Genomic DNA, 17,627 nt, shown 5'->3' with positions numbered 1-17,627 from the left:
GTCAATAACTATAAAATACTCATTTGGGAAGCATGAGTAACATCGTACCAAATCGTAACAGAAAACGAAAATCAGAATCCCCTCGCCCCGGAACGTTTTTGGGCCATATACTGTTTCACTGGGACCTTTATTATATCAACTCCTGTGTCCGACCTTCTATTGAAGAGTTTCCTGTCACAGTTTAGCAACCTTTCCAATGCTCGACATGTTTATAACCAAACTTTGTGCTTCACGTGGTTCGTTATCAAGGTTAGACTGCTGTATTAATGTTTACAAATATATTTATTTCTTTTGTTGGTTTTGTTTTTTAAACATTAAACTCTCTTAGTTCAGACGAAGAGTCATTTTCAAATTCCGTTCAATCAAGGAGGCTAATGTTAACGTTATACTTGGAAAAGAGAAAAGTGTTGCTTAGATTGGATTTGTCTGTGGCATGCTTTTTATGTGTCTGTACTGATTTTCTTTCGTCTTTCAGTATAGGCAGCTGTGTTTGGCCTTTGTTCACCCGTTCACATCGGCACGGCCAGGCTAAGCTGCTCCACACTCAGATTCCTCAGCTTAACTCTAACAGAGCGTCAGTTGCATGCTGTGGTCGGCAGAGATACGAGAGGATGTATCCTGTGATGTTAGTCCGTCCTGATGGGTCAACAGTCAGCATCAGATACAAAGAACCCAGACGCATCATAATGGTTAGTTTACCATAAAAGCCAGTAATCCCCTGGCTTGCTGTTTGTCATGAGTCTTATAGATGTGCAGTCTCAAAGCAAAAAAGAAGAGATCATGTAAATTACATCATCACTGTTATTTTCTAAGACCTGTCATTTTTCAGTTAGATGACTTAATGAGCATATATGAATTAGAGGTGGGAATCACCATACATCCCACGATACGATATTATCACAATACTTAACGCACGATACGATATTATCGCAATTTTTAAAAATATTTTGCGATATTCAGATTCTGTACATAAAGGTAAACTTTATCAATATTCATTTTCTCTAATAACAAAGTCTCACACTCAGTCTTTCTCTCGTTTCAGTCAGTTTTATTGTTGACAAACTGAACGGTTTTTATTACAGTCTAGTCCAACTTAACTGAATGCAACCATCTGGTACAATTATAGCTATTCTGAACTATGCAATTTATGAAAACTATGCAGCCCATTCAGCAACTGAAGAATTTAAAAGTAAATTAAAACAAAATATAATTTTACATTAAATAAAAAAGTTTTAAACTTAATTAAAATAAAACATGTCTTAAATTAAAATAAGTAAACTGTCATGTTTATTGCTGCCATAAAAAAAGTTAAACCCATTTGGACAGTGAAGGAATGTCAGGATTCTTGCTCAGAAAAAGGATCAACATGCTCTGAAGTCAGAGCATGTTCCAGTCCACAAAAACTTTTTTGTAACAAAATATCGATTTCTGCTGTCCCTGTATCGATACATTATTAGCAAACAAAATATCACGATACTACACAGTATCGATTTTTTCCCCCACCCCTAATATGAATAATGTATGTATTTGTCTAAAAGAAATTTACAGTTAGTTTTTCCAACATTCTACTGTATACAACCCAAACCCAGCCCTCCACATGCTAATAAGAGGAAAGCAGACTCAATAGATAATAAAAAATAAAAAAAACAAATTGCTCAGGTCCTGTAGCAGAAGCCAGTGAGCATGTCACTTAATATTTTGCTTATGTGAGCTGATGTGTTGTTTTTAATTTTATTTTATTCATCTGTTTTGAAAGATGCCGGTAAATCTGTCTACTCTGTCAGAAGAGGAACGTCGAGTACGGCTGAAGAAAAGAGAAGTGAAGAAGCCTCAAAAACAAACAGGAGTCCAGTATGAAGATGATTTCAAAGTGGACAAATATAGCCACTTGTGGAAGAAGAAATAAGAGTTTTATATGCAAATGCAAAGCATACTCTTACAGTATCCATAAAAAATAAGTTATGTGTCTGTGTTTTGTTTTTTGTTTATTCTTAAGTGATACTGCAAAATGTCAGGGATCACCAACTGAATTGCGATTGAGTTGTACTTGGGTAATGTCCACACCAGTTCAGTTTTTAATCCCCCTTGAAACAGAGACTTCTGGAAATACTGCTGAACTTGACAGTATTTTAGTCTGTAAGGCAGAAACAGACATTTCAAAACAGCAGACATTGATTGGCTTCTTGGATCTTAGTGAGTCCTTTCATGATTTGGCATACCCATCACATAAAAGAAAATGGCCTTGACTATGGCTACTGATGAATTTTATATATTAGTTGCTGAGCATGCTAGGGGCATTTTTGCAGTGAAAGGTAGAATTTTGTTATGCTACTACTGCATGAAAGAAGCATAGAAGGTATGTGTCCGTGTATGTTTTCAGTCATGTTGCTATGAACAGTAAAAAAATATATCTTGTTGTTTTATGTTGCTGTTTCCTTGTTTATTTTCAATAAAGTAAATTGAAAAGTTATGTAGACTCGTACCTTTTGGTTAAAAATAGAAGGGTAGGGGTTTTCATCAGGAACAACTTGAGTTTCAGTGAGCTTGTGTTCTTCCTACTTTTCCTTCATATTATACTGTATGTTATATTCTCTGTTAGTGGTAGTTTGCAGAGTAGTTGTCAGGTGAAGGCAGTATTAAAAAACTTGTCTGTGGGCTACTCTTGGTTGTGCTGTTGTTAGTTTGTCAGTCAGCTGCAGAGAGAAGCAAAGGTATGTTGTATAAAGAGCTTAAGAGAAAGTGTTAAGAACAAAAAAGAGAGTCTCCACTCAAACCATTGTCTGTACTTTAAACAACACTGTCATAGCCACACTGTTACAAAATGACCGTGATGTCATGTCATATCTATTGCAGGCTGACAAGTCATTTAATGAGTGATGGTGTTGGTTTGCTCAAAATTGCTGATGATTATTGGTTAGTTAGTCTAGTTAACTGTGTTTTTATTTTTTTTTTGTTAAATGTTTTCAGATGTAACATATCTTTTCTGCAGTCTGATCTTTGCAGAGCATCTAAAACACAGCGACCTGATATACTGAAGAGTATATGAAGCGTTGAGTAAATTAGTCACGTATTTCATATGCGCATCCTGTGTATTTCTTTAAAGATTATTTTATATAATTTCAGTGCAAAATATACTTCCGTAGACATTACAACTATTCATTGCAATCTAGTTATATGCTAGTGCTAGTGTACTTACTTCACTCTCCAGCAGGTGTCGACAGTGCACCAGTGGGTTCGCCAGACGCCAAAAACCACACGAGCAATTCTCGCGAGAATTCGATTTGTGTCCTTGATAAGTCCGAAATGGGGTACTGGGACCTACCGGAAGGTACAGACTGTGTGGAAAAAACATGGATTACTACGAAACTTGGCACGGCTTTAGGTAACTATCGTTGGTGACATAATTACTTGCAAGTCATGTTGTGCAGGGTCGTGAAAGCAGGTCATCTGTGTGGTGGGTTAGTCAACGCTTTTGAACTTGCAGATTAAGATTGCCTAGCAAGCTACATACGGCTAGGTTTGCTTTTGCTAAAGGATGGACCTGGGTTTCCTAAAATACAAACGTTCAGTGAATTATTTAGTTAGCGGTGCGTTTGCTTCAGCTCAGCAGATAATCACGTAAACCAGTACTGTAAGATTTTTAAATTACAACCTAGAATACCTTGAGATAGTAATGGGCGATGAAACAATACAGATGAACATGGCGCCATAGCGTTTCCTCGATACAAAAATCAGACACGGTCAATATGAAGTCTGTACGTGACTGTTTTGTTAGACTACACGAACAACCAACGACCGTGACAATAGCGCCATGCTCAACTAATAGGTTGACGCACACATGCTTTGTGGAATAACCAGGTCGTAATCTCCCAAAAAATGATTGCCGATGTTTCTGTGTTTGTAATATTTTTGCTTATATTGGTAAATAGGCTTTTGACGACGTGACTTACGAAGGGGCTACATATAAAATATAGAAATGACCTGTTTCGCAACCATCTTACTCACAGGTCTCAAACTTCAATGACTTGGCGACCACTGCTGGCACTGTCATCTCATTGGAAGCCCTCTGGAGTGTTTGCGTAGTAACAAGCCTTGAACTGTACTTGCTTTTATTAAAGTTCACTGTCAAGACCAGTTTCTCACACGGTTCCAAAAAGGGGCATTACACGACTGAAAACTCTGGACAGCTCTTGCAAGGATGAAGGGAACTCTCAGAAACTTTGCAGTCTGGTCTGCTTTTCCCTGTGCCTCTCGGAACTTAGTTTTCAGTTCACTGTTGCACCGCAAGTCAGTAAGTTCATTTTGCAGCATGCTGGGGACAGGCTCATCAGCTGAGAAGGGGTCTGCAAAAAGCTGGACAGTGCTCTGTCTGTTTCATGCCACACCAAACTGCTCAGCTGCTGACGCATATCTCTAGCTTTGGTTGGGCCATACATGGGACACAAACTCAGCATTTCTTCTGTCACCTCAAACTAATGATCAACACCTCTGATGAAAATTGCTGAGCATTGTCAGTACTTTCATCAAGCGCCACGGAGTGGCAGTGAAACTTCGACCTTTGTTCATAGATATTACTTGATAATGTATTATTCCGCTCTGCCACGTTGTTTGCCGACAGCAACGTTGTTGAACAAACTTTTTTTTTCTTTCTTCCTCTTCATTGAATGGCTTCCCTACCTTAGCGATTAATTGACTAATCACATAACCTGCTTTGAAGGCAGCATCAGTGTCCTTACTGGCTTTGTGGAAAAGTTCTTGCTGGGATAGTAGTCCTCTTTGTAGCTGTTTGGCTCATTTTCTCCTCTCCCTTGTTCTTTCCATAATGCTCTCCATGTTTAGTCGCATAATGACGCTTGAGATTATATTCCTTCAGAATAGCAAGTTTCTCCTTACCTAAAAGGCATATCACCTACACCCAACTCAACAAAGAAATACAGCAGTGTCCATCTTTCCGATGTCGGCGTTCGTCATCCACTTTCCTTTTCAGTTCAAATGTCTTCTGCTAATATAATACTGCTAATTCCTTGAGACCTCTGATCTTAATGACCGTGTTCTATATTCTAATAAATCTTTTTTAGCCACTTAACATGTTTTATAAAGATATTTTATTTGTTGCAATTTAACAACAGGTAGAAATACAAGGGACCGAGACGAGGTTGCGGCCATGAGCGATGCAACCGCTCTGGAGCCTTGGCGCAGCTTGATGAGCGAACCAGTGCGCTGGCCACGTCTGCATCTTGGGCAGTGGCGTGCTGCTGCACCTCCAACCAGAATTTCAGTTAGGTCGTCAGGGTCGATGAAAACCAGGGGAAAATACCCAGAGGAACGTCCAATCTCTAAGAGGTCCTCTATGGTGAAAACACGCAGTACAACAGGGTGGAAAGATGAGTGTCAGGGGTCATTTGTCACAGAAGGATTTCACAAAGGTGAAAGGGAAGGTTTACAAGACTTTAGTGAGACCTGCTATGATGTATGGTTTAGAGACTGCAGCACTAAGAAAAAGACGGGAGCAGAATATTTTCACTGGGAGTGATCAGAATGAACTGATTATAAATAAATACAAGTTGCTGTCAATTTAAAAACTCCTTCATACCAGCTGGTCTAAAGTGATTGTGATTGTCAGCCCTACAGCAAAACTGACTTTTTTTTTTGTTTTTCTAAAGTTTCTTAATTTGTTTGTTTTGTGTGTTTCAGGGCTGGTTGGTTCAGCTTATCACATAGTGGCGTTCCAACCTGACTCTGCAGTGGCAGCGTTACAGAGGGCTACCAACTCAACAGTTACCATGGGTAAATGTATTGTCATTCAAAACTCCACAAGAACTTCAGTGTATGTGGTTTATGTTAAATCTGTCTGCATGTCTGAAAACTCCACTCCTTAAGGTCAGAAGCACTGAGATTTTTCCAGTTTCTTTAGTACTGGGAAGATTAGGAATTGCTGTCACTTTTGTAATGATTCACAGGTAGTGATAATGATAATAGTAATAATTATGATGATGATGATAACATTATCATCAACAACGACTGAGTAAGGTTCTTTATCTATACACAGTGATTTTCTATGATTCCATACTTTAAATAATTGTGTGAAGTAGGGCTGCGCGATTTTGCATAAAATGAGAATCACGATTTTTTTGGCTTAGAATTGGGATCACGATTCTCTCACGATTTTCTTTTCCAGTATAAATATTTATTGCACTTATTAACTGCACATCAACTTCATAACAGTTGAGACTGAACATAAAAACAATAAATAAACATAAAAACAACAAATGTCTCACGTTTTGTGGTTGCCACAAAATGTTGTACTGCTTGAAATTCCGTCTCCACCGTTGCTCGACACTGCATGTATAGAGCAGGTAGAGCTGGGCGATATGAGATTTTTTTCATATCACGATATGTTTTTTTCATTTCAGTCGATAACGATCTATATCACGATATAAGCCAAATAACTATATTTGTAAGATTTAAATGTGCCGTTGCTCACAAGTAAAATGTGAAATAATCAGCAGCTTGTTTTTAAATATTTATTTCCCATAATAAGTTCAACAGGGTAGATGTACTTAAGGAACATGAGACTTTTTCAGATAAATAAAGGCAAATATTGCAAACTACACAAAAGGCAGCCACTAAAGCGTTTAAGTTTCAAAATAGAACAAATGAAACAGACTAAATTGTCAATTCCACTTAGAAACAAAATATTAATTCTAAAAATAAATCTTAGTTTGTTTTACAGAAGAACAGACAAGATTGACTAACTTTTGTCAATATCAAATAAACTGAGAACTAAAAGGAAATTCTCAATCTCTCCTTGTTGTATAGCTTAGCTTTTCAAACAGTTTTAACAGTTACTTTAGTCTGACAAAAGCCGAATGACGAATTAGCGCTTCCAGTCAGAGACTGAGGCTACGTCCACACGTACACGGGTATTTTTGAAAACGGAGATTTTCCGTTTTCGTTTTAAAAAATAATCCCGTCCACACATAAAGGCAGAAATGAAGGAAAACGCTGCTATGAACATGCCAAAGCAGCAGGTGGAGCTAGATTCCTAACCGTGCAGAAATGTTGGCCAATCAGAAGTCTAGAAGCCTCGGTGGGAAAAAGTAAACAAAGCTGCGGCATAGAAGCAGAACCGAGTCGTATGTGTGGAGGGACAGTAACTGTGTGTATATGTAAGCATTTAAACACTGCAGAGAGTAGAATTAACAGTAACAGTATTGTAGAAATTCATTTCACCGAAACAATAACGCGGCGCACAGTGTGACGCATGCACCAGTTTATTGTATTTCCAGACTTGCTTTCGGCACAATTTACAGTGCACGCTACTCTGTTTTTTGTCAGACTTGAAATAGCCGAAATACCTTCACACTACGGAACTTCTTTGGCTCTTCCGTTTGACAATCTCTCCGGCATTGGAACCATCATCTGTTTTCTCTTCGGTCACACTCGGTTGATTTTTCTAGTCGGCACACTCATTTCCTCCATTATGCGCTGGCTCCATTACCCGCTGGCTGCTTCCCAAACAAACACACGTGCGGCTTGGCACTTGTGCTGTACGTAACAAGTCACGCGACGTGACGCTGCGGCTGTGATTGGTTCGGCTCTGCGCTACTTAATTTGGATCGCTGACTTTTTTTTTTTTTTTTTTTTAAAGAGGACGAGAGCGGCGAGGTCTATCGCGATAGCTTAATTTCTCTATCGAGTAAAAGTTATATCGCGATACATATCGTTATTGTTCTATCGCCCAGCTCTAAGAGCAGGTAGTGCAACAATAGAAAAATAGTTGCGGGACAGCACTGTGTAGCGTTTGTCTAGGGTGTTGATCATTTTCCAAAATCCCTCGTTTTGCACAGTCTTGATGGGAGCCATATCTTTGGTCAGGTGATAAGTGATAGCCTCCGTAATTTCTTTGTGCCTGCGGGAGTTCGACGAGTATAGGGAAGCGCTGTATAAGGTTCCCGTTATTGATGTTTGGGTGGTTGACCGGGACGGATTTTCTCCTGTCACTTTCTCGTCTTCCCTGACGTGCTCTCCGTTGTTTTTTCCCTGCTAATTTTAGCATCACACGGCACAGCTTCTGTATCACGTGGTATAAGGCTCCGCCCTTGTCATTTGTTGAGCAGGAAGAGTGAGCGCTTGTTTTCATGCAGATTACGTCCCGGATCAAAATGCGGTACAATCGTCGTCGTCTTTTTTTTTTTTTTTTTTAATCGTTGTCATTAGGAAATGAGATCGCACATAAGTATGAATCGAGATCGCGATTTTCTAACGATTAATCGTGCAGCCCTAGTGTGAAGCGCTGCCCTGATGGCAATAAAATTCTAAGTGCAAAAAACCCTCCGAACACAACTTTTGTGGTTTTGTTTTTTAATTCCTTGAACATCACTGCACTCAATATCGTCACTTCTTTGACTAACTAATTGAATTTACAACAGTAAATTATTTTTCTAGTGCAGAAATGCCATCTGAAAACACAGCCTTAAAAGGTCATTCATTCATTCATTCATTTTCTTATAGGTTTGTAAATCATAAAAGTTTTGGCCAAAGTAAAAATGCACTATATTGCCCAAAGTATTCACCCGCCCAAATAGTTGAATTCAGGTGTTTCAATAACTTCCATGGCCAACGGTGTGTAACATCCATCACTCTGGCATCCCGAGTGCTTCTGCAAACATTTTTGAAAGAATGGGTCACACTCAGGAGCTCGGTGAATTCCAGCGTGGTACCGTGATAGGATGCCGGTCACTGATAAATAGTCGACAGTCAACGGTTGGTGGTATTAGGGCTGCAATGATTCATTGACTAATTCGAGTAATTCAATTATAAAAACATCCATAAGACAAATTCTTTGCTTCGATGCTTCATTTAATACACGGCTCTGTAGCGTGCCGACGTGTTAAACGCGACTGTTTGACCCACATTTTCGACTGAAAACAGACCTGCATACAAACGTATTTAGGAACAGCATATAAATATCAAAAAGTTTGACATTGAGCGCATACACACACCCCAGAGTTTCAGCAAAAAGACTGTTAAACAGCAGCAGCAGCAGTGATGATGATGATGGTCTCATAGTTTAACATGGAGCTGAATATTCATTAATGCTCTTAATAACACCGGTGTTTCTTATCCAGTTAACTGATAGAATAATCATTAGATTCATTCATTCAGTCATTAGAGCTCGGCTTAGCGCCTTAGTTCCAGTGAAAGGAACTCTTAATGCTTCAACATACAAGAATTTTGGGCGTTTTCATGCTCCTAACTTTGTAGGGGATGGCCCCTTCCTGTTCCAGTTGTGCACCAGTGCGCAAAGCAAAGTTTTATAAATACACGGATGAGCGACTTTAACATGGAAGCACTTAACTGGCCTGGACAAAGTCCTCAACTCAACCTGACAAGCTGTGGGATGAGTTAGAGCAGAAACTGCGAGCCAGGTCTTGTCTGACCTTACAAATGCGCTTCTGGAGGAATGGTCAAAAATTCAATCTCAGGTTTGCAGTAGGGCTGGGCCATATCATACCGTTCACGGTAATACCGGTGTAATTTTGGGCAACGATAAGAAAATTAAATATCGCGATAGAATATGGGTAGAACGCGCATGCGTTGTGCCTTTGTTTTCATACGCACATCGTGGAAAAACCACGGTGTATGAGAAGGGCGAAAGCGGATCGTTGAATGGAACGGATGAACCAGAATTGGTTTGTGAAAAAGCTGCAACTTCAGTGGTGTGGAACTGGTTTGGCTTTCGTCCGTCAGATACACAACAAAGCACTATTTTTGGTAGAGCATGCTAGCGGGCCGTCGTTATTACCGTGTTTTTTGGAAAATACGGCACACTTAAAATCAATCCTTTGATTTTTCTGACAATCGACAGTGCCCCTTATAATCCCGTGTGCCTTATGTATGAATTCTGGTTGTGTTTACTGACCTCGAAACGATTTTGTCATACACGACGCTCGAAAATCTGAAATGTTTTTGTACAACTTTGCTAAGCTACAAAGCCGCACCGCTTGATGGATTGTCGGAGCATTACGGCTACCGTAGGCAGGAGCCTCGCGGAGTGATACGTACTGTGCTTCAACATAATATTACCGTGTGTGTGTGTGTGTGAGTGTGAGAGACTTCTTTTTATATTTTGTGGATATTCTACATGGTTATGCTGAGGATATGTTGGCCAATTTCCACTGGAAATGCCTTTTGGTTAAACTGTCAGCAAGGATTTGCATTTGCACTGTTACTTTTTTTTTTTTATATAACTTTAATGCACATAAAAAAGCAGCTGCTTGTTTAAGTGAAAATACATTGATTTTTTTTTTGCACTAATGGTAAATGGCCTGTATTTATACAGCGCTTTACTAGTCCTTAAGGACCCCAAAGCGCTTTACATATCCAGTCATCCACCCATTCACACACACATTCACACACTGGTGATGGCAAGCTATTGTAGCCACAGCCACCCTGGGGCGCACTGACAGAGGCGAGGCTGCCGGACACTGGCGCCACCAGGCCCTCTGACCACCACAAGTAGGCAACGGGTGAAGTGTCTCGCCCAAGGACACAACGACTGAGACTGTCCTAGCCGGGGCTCGAACCGGCAACCTTCCGATTACAAGGCGAACTCCCAACTCTTCAGCCACGATCGCCCCAATAAAGTTGTGGAGTTGTAAAGTATTTTGTCTAGTGTCAATTATATCGTCAATTATATCGTTATCGCAAATTTTCAAATGTATATCGTGATAAATATTTTTGGTCATATCGCCTGCTCTAGTTTGCAGTACACAACAAGGATATATTTTCTATGTTCAGTCCTGTAGTGGGTTTAGCTGTTTTAGCTGCTGATCTTTGGATCCCATAATTTTTTTTCTTTTTTTTGGATGACTGAAGTAATGAGGGAAATTGTCTTCCTGTTTTCAGCTGCCATGGGAGCCATCTTTGGAATGACAACATGTCTCAGTGCTCAGGCCCGTGAAGCTCCAGACGACCCGCTGAATTATTTTATCGGCGGCTGTGCCTCGGGGATTTTTTTGGGAGCACGAAGTAAGTATCAGTCCTGACAGATGTGACTAGACAAGAATTCAAAATTTTATTTATTTTTTTCAGGAACACAACAAAAGTTAGTCCTTTTTAAATAAAAAGTGTGATGTGCAATTAACACACTACACTCTTTAGAGCATATTTGTGCTAATGTGCCACAATAATAATCAGCTGTATAACTAAAATGAACTTGGACTGCACTGGAGTGTAATTCTAAATGACATTTTACTTGATCATACTTACTACGTCTGCATAAGTTTCAAACAGTCCCTTTTTTGTGTTACTTATTGCTGAGAATCACAGCTGTGGATCTTCTGCACTATTTCTTATAGCACAATGGATTGTGGCCAAAAGAAAAACCCCTTATTGGCCAGTATGAAGAATATATAAATATAAAATTCACAAGAATTTAAAGATATGTTTTCTGTATACTTTCTTTAAATCTTAGAGTAAGTCCCAGTTCTTTGTGTAAACTCCGCTCTGCTGCTTGAGGAAATGCTGCTTAATGAGAAGTTTAGGAATTGCAGTGACTCTTATCATCACTAACAGGTGATGATGGTAGACGGCTTGTTATGGCTAATTAAATCTGTTCTGAACATTTTTCATTTAAAGTCACAGTGGGGATGGGAACTGATAAGAATTCAGCGATTCTGATTCTAATATCAATATCTCTTATTGATTCCCTTCACGATGCTCATTGGCTCCACTTTGAGTCACCACCATCTCTAAGCTGCTTTTCAAAGACATTAATAATGTGCTGTGTGGTCAAATGTTTGTGCATGTTGGACAACCGATTTCCTTCAGGGATCATACATACTGTTAGATTCTGTTCAGTAACAGAGAAAATGTCTCTGCAGTTCTACAGTAGCATTTGGTTTGCCTAATTAAAATCATACTGTGTGCTGTGTCTGTGTGTGTGTCTCCAGCTCACAGTGCTATAACTGGTACATCTGCGTGCCTGGGTCTTGGAACACTGGCTTTCTTTACAAAAGTGGGCAAGATGGAGGGATGGAAACTTGCTGGACCACCTAAACTATAAGAGGAAGATGCCCGGAAGATTGTTATATTGTAAAAAATACCTAATGTAATAAAGTTTTTTTTGAAAAAGCCAAAAAAATGTTGGTTCATTTTATTTGATTTCATTTTACATTTGAAAACACTTAATTTAACTAGCTGTTGATGTAGAAACTGGAAAAAATGTTCGGCTATAGCTGTGTCATATGGTTCTTATGTTTACAAAGGTTTATGTGTCCTTTTTTAAAAAAATAGCCTGGAAGTAGCCTAGCTCCTAATAATGTCATTTATTTACACATGCCGCAAAATGTGCAAAAACGTATTTCTGTGTAATTTAGTGTTAAATATTATTGTTAATGACATTAACAAGCATTTTTGTTAGACAGCAGGAAAGTCGGATGGTTGCCAGAATTGATTTATTGAAAATTTGCCAGCAGTGCAATGAAAAAGCAAATCACAGCAACACTGAGTGAAATGCTGCGTACAGTACAAATGCATCACCTTCTAATTTTCTACTTTTCACATATGTTTGTGGATGTTGACAGGAATTTTAACTTTTTCTCAAGTTCAAGACTCATTTCCAGTTTTTGGAAAACAAATGAAAACAAAACTGATGTAGTGCAGACTACAAAAGCATACTTCAGAAGATGGCACTGGTCACTGCAAACTCATAAAACAGGTTTTTCTGGTTGAAAGCTGCAATTCCGCTGTATAAGTAACTATTGTCTTTTTTATTTTATTTTATTTTAAATGAAGAAAAAAAAAGCAACTTCAATAAAAGTTGTGAAATCCAGCACCAACTCCCCACTTTACTGATGCTTAGTTGCAGGTTCTTCAATTCACATCAGACTTGCTAAGACTAGCATTACCAAGCAGGAAGAGCCATTCCTGAGTCAATTATGCTCAAAGGATATATAAAAGTACAAGATGCTTCCAGACTCCCAAACAATTTTTATTCAGTTAAACATCAGTAGGATGCAAAGGAATAACAAAGTACCATGCAACAGACAGGTTCAAAATATGGGAAGTGGACTAGTTCTTACAGTGGGGCAAAAAAGTATTTAGTCAGCCACCGATTGTGCAAGTTCCCCCACCTAAAATGATGACAGAGGTCAGTAATTTGCACCAGAGGTACACTTCAACTGTGAGAGACAGAATGTGAAAAAAAAAATCCATGAATCCACATGGTAGGATTTGTAAAGAATTTATTCGTAAATCAGGGTGGAAAATAAGTATTTGGTCAATAACAAAAATACAACTCAATACTTTGTAACATAACCTTTGTTGGCAATAACAGAGGTCAAACGTTTACTATAGGTCTTTACCAGGTTTGCACACAGTAGCTGGTATTTTGGCCCATTCCTCCATGCAGATCTTCTCGAGAGCAGTGATGTTTTGGGGCTGTCGCCGAGCAACACGGACTTTCAACTCCCGCCACAGATTTTCTATGGGGTTGAGGTCTGGAGACTGGCTAGGCCACTCCAGGACTTTCAAATGCTTCTTACGGAGCCACTCCTTTGTTGCCCGGGCGGTGTGTTTTGGATCATTGTCATGTTGGAAGACCCAGCCTCGTTTCATCTTCAAAGTTCTCACTGATGGAAGGAGGTTTTGGCTCAAAATCTCACGATACATGGCCCCATTCATTCTGTCCTTAACACGGATCAGTCGTCCTGTCCCCTTGGCAGAAAAACAGGCCCATAGCATGATGTTTCCACCCCCATGCTTCACAGTAGGTATGGTGTTCTTGGGATGCAACTCAGTATTCTTCTTCCTCCAAACACGACGAGTTGAGTTTATACCAAAAAGTTCTACTTTGGTTTCATCTGACCACATGACATTCTCCCAATCCTCTGCTGTATCATCCATGTGCTCTCTGGCAAACTTCAGACGGGCCTGGACATGCACTGGCTTCAGCAGCGGAACACGTCTGGCACTGTGGGATTTCTGCAGCACAAACCAGCACAAACGTAGCACAAACGTTTGATACCACTTTTGTTGGATTTGGGTAATGTGGGGGGGCTGGTTGACCTTTTGACCTTTACATTTTCATTAATATCTTTAAAACAGAAGCAGCACAAACGAAAATTTTAGCAGCACAAACCAGCACAAACGTAGCACAGTTGATTGACACCCATTTTGTTTGATTTAATTAATGTGGGGGGGCTGGTTGACCTCTGATGACCTCTAGAAATTGTTATTAATATCTTTAAAATGATAGCAGCACAAACGAAAATCTTTGCAGCACAAACCAGCACAAACGTAGCACAAACGTTTGATACCACTTTTGTTGGATTTGGGTAATGTGGGGGGGCTGGTTGACCTTTACATTTTCATTAATATCTTTAAAACAGAAGCAGCACAAACGCTAATTTTACCTGCACAAACCAGCACAAACGTAGCACTAAAAAGTAGACCATTTTGGCCCGTTTTGGAGCAGTCTGGGGGGATGGTGACCTTTGAATGACCTATAAAATAAAGTTTAATATCTCGGAAACCGTAGCAGCACAAACGCTAATTTTACCTGCACAAATCTGCACAAACATAGCACTAAAAAAGTAGACCATTTTGGTTTGTTTTGGAGCAGTCTGGGGGGATGGTGATGTCATCAGCAAAAAATATAACTTTTAATATCTCAGATACTGTAGCAGCACAAACGCTAATTTTACCTGCACAAATCTGCACAAACGTAGCACTAACCGCTCCGCCTATTTGCCTTTACGTTTCAAGTGGGTGGGGGGTCAGCTTCACTCTGCTAGCACGGTCCGGAGACACGGGCGCGCCCCCGCGCACCCAGACACACAGCCTCGGGCGCGCGCGGGCGCGCGCACACACACTGACCCGCCACCAGATGGCGTTTTTTGAGCATAAAAAAGTAAAAACTTTTTAATGGCTTAAAAAATAAAAGAATGCTATTTAATATATAAGAAAGTATCTAAATAATCAATTAGTTGGTTTTAGGGGGAAAAAAGCAATGAGCTATGAACTAGCATATTTTTATAAATTTCATATTTTTTATGAATATCATATTTTTATGAATATCATATTTTTATGAATATCATGTTTTTATTACTTCCTTAATTACTTCCTACTTCCGGAGCTCATGAATAATTTATTGGGGGTCATAAATCACTCAGTTTGACATAAGGGGTATAATATCACTCTCTTAGGGAGGACAGCTGAAAATGAAAAGGATGCACAAACATGAAGTGAGGAGGATGAGGAAAACACAGATGATGAAAGAAAATGAAGAGAGGGGAAGTAGATGGAAAAGAAGAAGTTTTTCAAAAAGAAAATAAAGTGAAAAGGGAGAGACTCAAAAGTATTTTTGCAGACTAAGAGGAGAACAAGCAACAAGAAAGGTTTTTTGATTTTGTCCTACTATGGTAACTCATTGACTTCTCCTCATCTGTTATATTTCTTCTGCTTCTATAGTTACTGTAACCTACAGATAAACATGTTTTGAAGGCGGCTTCAGACTTGTTCTCCTACCACAGGGAGAAAATGATATTCCACATCATTCACATATTTATTTTCACACCTCTGAAGAGGTCGGGGAGTTTTTTGACTAACTATAATGTTGACTGCATTTCAGTGCACAGTTCAAGTTTCAGTGAACACATTCAAAGCGAATAAATTGGTGTTTATGGTGCTCACATTATAGATGTATGGTTTTTCTACTTGGTTTTTGATGTGCTGCAGACATTTATGCCAGGTAAGCCCTGCAAAGCCCAAGTATTGCAAATGTACCCTGCATTGAGCTGCAGTGATGCAAAGCAATGCTGGCAAGCAGCTGAGATCAGTAAGGAAAAGATGCATGCGTGGTGTGTAATTTGAAATGGGGGAATCAGTTCTGTTAGATGGCTGGATCTGCCATCTGTGATAATTTCCAGTTGCAAATGACTGCATGTTTGAGTTTACAATAAATACTGAAAGATGGGAGCTGCCTGGGTCCAACTGTTTGTCTTCCAGTAACGCATTACCATAACTAAGGGTAGGTGTTTTACAAATAGCACACCATATAGAAACAATATGAAAAATAAGGTTTTCTTTTCCTTTTTATAATAGCAAAAGTTTGTTTTAATACCTCATTATTATGATTATGTCTCTTGCTATGTATTGCTTCTATAAGTGGCCCCACCCTTTTTTAAAAAAACTAAAATTCCCCCAGTTGTTTTTGCATTTTTCCAGCTAATAGCACAGTAGCATAAAGAGTATGACATTTGAAAAATGTGCAAAGTGAGCTGAAATTGGTGGATGCATTTCAGCAGACAAACGTGAAGAAACCTTACCTGCCACCTGGAATGTTGGCCTTTTGTTCTATGTGAGGGGAAAACATCTTCTCTCTGCACAGTGCCCTTCATTTAAAATAATCAAACACTTTGCTGCGATGCTGAGTAACAGGAGCTGGAATTGCCTTGGTGGTGATGCTGATGTTATTTTTGCAGCTTAATTCAATTGGTTGGATTGTGTCAGTCTAATGTGATTGGCAAAATGGATGCCCTTGGACTATAAAAGGCAGCCAATACAGGCTTTAGACAGTGGCTGGGGGGGAAGGGAAATTGTCCTCTAATGCTGTCTTGGCTTCTCTGGCCTTTGAATTTGTTGTTTGCCATAGCTGCTGTGGTATTCGGTAAGTATCTATCAAATAGCCTGGCCTCTTTAGATCATACAGCAAGGGAGTCTATTTATATGCTATAATAAAAATGCATGCTGTGACAGCGCCCCAGAGAAATGTGGTCATGGGAAACAGCTGAGGTCAAACCAACAGGAAGTGGAGAGGAGAGGACGAAGAACTCTCAAGGGACAGAGTGTAGTTTTCTTGATGGTGAACTTGTTGACTGGTTCTACTGGAAATTCCTGTATGATTCTTTACTGCTCACTTTATTTGTACTCATGTGCTGGTTTCTTCTGAGCTTTTATGTTCTGGCAGCTCTATTGGGAATATGCTAGCAGATCCCATTCTTTGTATATTAAAGAAAAATGTAGAAAAGACATCCCAGAAATTTCTGATGAGACCTTTCTCTTTGCCCAGTTGTTGTCATCTCTATCAAACTGCCTTATGAAGGCAAGAAGGGCATGCAATATATGACTTTTTCCCCCAACTTATCCAACTCCCTTAAACCTCCACCACAGTTTTCAGATTTGTTCCTAGATTTTGGGATCATCTGGAAAGACTCTGTTATCTTCCAGCAGCCATGTGGAGCCTTGTAAAATCTTTATGAGATAAACCACTCGCAATATCTGGGAGAAGCCTCAACACTTTAAAATGATATACAGCTGTTCAATAGTCTACGCTACTCAGTTGTTACACGAAGCATCTGGCTGAAAGATGCAGTGAAAAGGTCTTGATATCAGTAGTAGACAGGGTGTGGCCAACACTGGTTCACTAGCATCCTTGTACTGCACAAGCTCAGTTAACCCAGTCATTAAATTTCCAAGACTGGATGGCACATTTTTATAGTAACCACGTAACTTCGACCTTTCTCGATCTGTTAACAAGCGAAAGTGAAATGGACAGTTTGTGAACCTCACTTAGATCAATTTCTGTTTGTTCTTGCGAGTTGCTTCACATAAGGCATGCT

The 17,627-nt window shown here is 39.5% G+C and overlaps 2 protein-coding genes across 2 annotated transcripts; both read left to right on the top strand.

The window, feature by feature from the left end:
- The first annotated feature begins 130 nt into the window (after positions 1 to 130).
- mrpl55 (mitochondrial ribosomal protein L55) lies at positions 131 to 2,470 on the top strand. Its single transcript, XM_082511273.1, has 3 exons — positions 131 to 249; positions 476 to 689; positions 1,757 to 2,470. The coding sequence occupies exons 1-3, from the start codon at positions 197 to 199 to the stop codon at positions 1,904 to 1,906; spliced, it is 417 nt and encodes a 138-aa protein (XP_082367399.1). The 5' UTR covers positions 131 to 196; the 3' UTR covers positions 1,907 to 2,470.
- A 792-nt stretch (positions 2,471 to 3,262) lies between these two features.
- On the top strand, positions 3,263 to 12,148 carry ndufa11 (NADH:ubiquinone oxidoreductase subunit A11). The gene is made up of 4 exons (XM_082511272.1): positions 3,263 to 3,382; positions 5,695 to 5,787; positions 10,912 to 11,034; positions 11,958 to 12,148. Exons 1-4 carry the CDS (start codon positions 3,304 to 3,306, stop codon positions 12,068 to 12,070), a joined length of 408 nt encoding a protein of 135 aa, XP_082367398.1. The 5' UTR covers positions 3,263 to 3,303; the 3' UTR covers positions 12,071 to 12,148.
- The last annotated feature ends 5,479 nt before the right edge of the window (positions 12,149 to 17,627 follow it).

Source organism: Aulonocara stuartgranti (genome assembly GCF_965226115.1).
Source record: "Aulonocara stuartgranti genome assembly, chromosome: 17".
In the NCBI taxonomy this organism is placed as follows: domain Eukaryota; kingdom Metazoa; phylum Chordata; class Actinopteri; order Cichliformes; family Cichlidae; genus Aulonocara; species Aulonocara stuartgranti.
The sequence above is the reverse complement of the archived record's forward strand: the minus strand, read 5'-3'. Positions and strand labels throughout refer to the sequence as shown.